At 45.3% G+C, this 4,080-nt stretch overlaps 1 protein-coding gene across 1 annotated transcript in view; it reads right to left on the bottom strand.

Annotated features, from left to right (window-relative positions):
• Positions 1–4,080, bottom strand: part of LOC122327302 (calmodulin-regulated spectrin-associated protein 1-B-like) — a 23,740-nt gene that overhangs the window by 4,173 nt on the left and 15,487 nt on the right. Inside the window, exons 10-14 of the mRNA XM_043222559.1 lie at positions 3,533–3,675; positions 3,280–3,445; positions 3,104–3,195; positions 2,932–3,016; positions 56–2,009 (exon numbers count right to left, since the gene is read on the bottom strand). Of these exons, the coding sequence (XP_043078494.1) occupies positions 56–2,009; positions 2,932–3,016; positions 3,104–3,195; positions 3,280–3,445; positions 3,533–3,675 (2,440 nt within the window). The remainder of the gene's footprint in view (positions 1–55; positions 2,010–2,931; positions 3,017–3,103; positions 3,196–3,279; positions 3,446–3,532; positions 3,676–4,080) is intronic.

Here is a 4,080-nt window from a genome sequence, read left to right as displayed (position 1 = left end):
TCATCATCATCATCATCATCATCATCATCATCATCTTACAAAAATGCTCTGGTACCTTGAAGAAGAAGCCCAGTCCAGATTTCTGTTCCCCGTCAGTTTCTGTGCTAGTTTCAGCCGGTTCAGCCAGGTCAGATAGGTCCACTTCGATCAGCTGTGCTTTCGTTCTGTTCTCCTCGGACGGAATGGGAACGTTCTCCTTTCCAGAGCCGCTGGACTCGCTCCGCTCCCGGGTCAGATCCACGGGCGACGGCTCCACCGGAGGGAGCTCGCTCTGGGGCGACTCGAGGCTGTCGGCGCGTCGGTTTGCGGCATCCTGCAGTCTGAAAGTAGTATTGCGAATAATTCCTTTTAATCCACGCCCCCCATCTTTAGCCCCGCCCTCTTCCTCACTCTCAGCCCGGGGGGTCCTGCCTCCCGGTGTCGGAGTGCTGGCTTTTGTCGCTGGACGACCGTTTGTATCTTTGCTCAGTTTGAGGTCGCTGGGTTTGGTCCGAGGTGTACGACTCGAGCTGAGCCTGGGAGGACGTTTGGTCGCCGTGGAAAGGGTTTCCGTGAATTGCACGGAGAGGCGCGACTTCACCTCAGGTTGCTCAGGCGGGAGTTCGTTTAAGGGCGGCACAGTGCTCGGTTTGGTCTCCGGCGGGGACTGGACGGTCTGTTTCATGAGCAAATCCTGCTGGACAGACAGCTGCATCATTTGCTGCTGTATTGCTCCGATCGCTTCGTTGAGGAGCTCAATGGAACGGCTACATTCGCTAAGATCTGGTTCTCCGCCCACATCATCCGAAGCCCCGCCCCCTCCAGTTGCACTCAAACGATTGTCCTTATCCTCCTCTACCGGAGTTTCTTTACACTCTGAGTCTTTTCCTTGGGCTTTCAGAACCTCAACACACGAGTCGTCCTTCGCGAGTGGCTTTTCTTTAAACGCGACTCCGGTTTTGAGTGGGTGTGGCAGCGTGTCGCTCCTCCCCTTTTTGACGACATGCAGAAACGCCGCTTTTCCCAGCTGCAGCCGCTGCCGAGCCGAAAGGTTCTCCATCTTCTTTTTCTGCATCTCAATAGCGCGCCGTTTCTCCTCCAGCTGCATGCGAAGGTGCACGAGTTCGGAAGCGAGCCCGGGTCGGCCGCTTGGCGTTCCTGGACTCGCGTCTACAGGGAACTGCACGCTTTCTGACCCGTCAGGAGTGGTCGTCTGCGAGCTCCCGGTGCTGTAGCAGCCATCGGGGAACCCGACTCGGTGTCTGCGGCGCTCTGCGAAGCTCGTCATGCGGCCAGTGCCGGTCGATGTGCTGCTGGCCTGCGACAGCATGCTGGGGCAGGGACTCGCCCGTCCACTGGCGCCTTCCTTATCGTCCCGTTCACGCAAGCAAACGTCCTCGCGCAGTTTCGCAGACTCCTCTTCCTCTCCCGTGCATTTCCTCCCAGCGTGCATCAGAACAGCTTTGGAGAGCTCTTGCTCCTGGACCTCTATTTCCTCATCCTCCTCAAACTCTGAATCGGAGACGATGTCCTCCCAGCCTCCGAGAGGACTGTCCCTCACGCACTCCACGTCTTCGTGAAGGAAGAAGCTTCCGGGAGATTGCGTTCGAGAGCTTGCTCGCTCGGTGCTACCGATCGGCGTAAACGTCCGGTTAAGAGTGCATTCTGTAGGAGTATACGCCCCTCGCCGCCCCTGACTCCTCCCCTCTCCACTCTCCTCCCACTTACTAACCCCCGTTTTCTCCTTATTCGGGCGTAGAACCGCAGGCTGCAACGGTTCCAAGAAGAAACCCTCGGCTTTTGAGTCTCTGGATGCAGACGCGCCCTCTGGGTTAATCACGGCCAGTAGCTCCTCCTCTTCCTCCTGGTTGTCATAGTGACGTGTCTGGGGGAGGGGCTGGCCGTTGATGCGGTGTCGTGGAGTGATGGAGATGACGTTGGAAGCTAAACTGTCCTTGCTTATGGATCGAGCCAAGCTGATATTATCGCCACATACACGTTCCCAGTCCATCTCCATCTGAGAGATGGGCCTGAGTAAACAGAGATTTAAACCAGTTAGTCATTAATTCAAGTTCTGGGCTAGATAAACTGTAAACCTACAGAGATTTCAAAATGATTTCCAAATAAAAGAAGAAAATAATTATTTGAGATGTGAAGCGTATAAGAAATAAAGTATCTTTCATTTATATTTAATTTCCTGTGTTTACAAAAATAAGCAATGAAAATGAACAGAAATGAAATAGAATTTTATAAAATGTTATTTTTATTATGTATTTTGAATTAGAATTTTAATTTCAGTTTAGCGTTTTTTTAATGTTTACGGTGTGCTTTTGTCATTTATAATATTTGTTTTCTATTTGGCTTTAATTTCAGTTTTATTTTGATTAACTTTAGTACTTCAGCAACTTATTCTATTTAAATTTGTTCCTAGAGCAAGAATTCCAATTTTTGTATTGTGTTTTATTTTATGTTGTATAATATTTATTCTATTTGAAAAGTATCAAAATATTTTTTTACCAATAAATATTATAAAAATATTATTGCTGTCAACGAGCAAATAATCGCAACCAAAATTAATATTTTGTACATTATGTTTTTATGGTGTATATTTATAACGTGTACACACAAATACACACACACATGCATTTATATATTTATTAGTCAAACTTTTAAATGGATCAAAAAGGTTATTCAAATTTGTCCTAAGACAAGAACACATATTAGTTTTAGAAAATCTTTGATGAAAGGTTTCAATCCACTTCAAGTGTTTACTACTGTATATATAAATTATATGAGTATAAATATAGAAATATTTTAAAACGTGCCGTATGTGTGTCTTGAACACACACACACACACACACACACACACACACACACACACACACACACACACACACACATATATACATACATACATACATACATATATAAAACATTTGACCAGACCCTAACCTTTGTTTCCGTTCTGTCCAGGCAAACTGTGATCCAAGCATGAGTCCATCCATACGGGACAGAGAGTTGGACCTGTTCCTGAGCTCTGCTCACAATGACAGAGAAAGACGACCGTTCAACGTAAGAGCGATACGTGAATTTTTCTGAAAGTCTGATTAGAAGACGTCGTTACCTGAATGCTCCTCCCCCTGAGTGGGCTTCTGCTGTCTCTGCCGCAGTGGGAGGAGCGGGTGGGAGGGGCTGTGGGAGGGGCTTCTGTTTGTTCTGAGACGAAAACCAAATATTGGTTTTATAAAACAATCGATGTCCTGCAAGGTGCGTACTGCAGCGCGGTCCTAACAGACTTACACAGACGAGGACTCCTCAGGGTGCAGGTAATAGCGCACACAGCCCTCGGGAGTGGCGGCTGTCGCCAGCGAGTCGGCTGAAGGAGACGGGGTTAAGAAGCTTCTCTTGGTGGCATTGGATATGGGCACATGGGGGCGGGAACTCTTTGGCTGAAGAGACGCTCTCACTGTCGGATTGGAGCAATGAGTCGTCAATCACACTGAAACGTAGTGTTCATGAGAAAAGTAGCGCACTTTAAAGACGGGATTCTTACCGTCTTTGATCTCTTGGAGGTCTCTTGGCTTTACGAAGTCCGGCTTCACTACTTCAAACCACCAGAAGAGCTCAGCAATGAAAACCATGACGTTATGCTGGAAAAACAAGAACAAGTCAAAGACTGGAATGCACAGAGGTATTTTTATTTTTCACTGTTTTGTCATTTCAAGGCAATTCAACTTTTATACAGTAATACAGTAAATATTTATACACTGTACTAAAATAGAATTGCTGTATTATTTAAATTCAATATTAATTGGTTTGAATGAAAATCTGTATAAATTACAGACAGTGCAACAAATATGATCATGATGTACAAATTTGATTAATTACATCAACAACTTATTTTATTTCATTTATTTAAATACGGTTTACAGTGTTTATCAATATTTTGAATAAGCATTTATTTTATTTTCAGGGTTATTTTTCAGCTTTTGCCAATGTTATTATCTTTTTATATTTCCATTTGACTTTATTTTTATTTCCGCATTCGTTTTAGTAATGTTAGTACTACATATTCAATATTTACATATTTCTTTTCAGTTT

Source organism: Puntigrus tetrazona, chromosome 2 (assembly GCF_018831695.1).
Source record: "Puntigrus tetrazona isolate hp1 chromosome 2, ASM1883169v1, whole genome shotgun sequence".
NCBI classification, from domain to species: domain Eukaryota; kingdom Metazoa; phylum Chordata; class Actinopteri; order Cypriniformes; family Cyprinidae; genus Puntigrus; species Puntigrus tetrazona.
The sequence above is the reverse complement of the archived record's forward strand: the minus strand, read 5'-3'. Positions and strand labels throughout refer to the sequence as shown.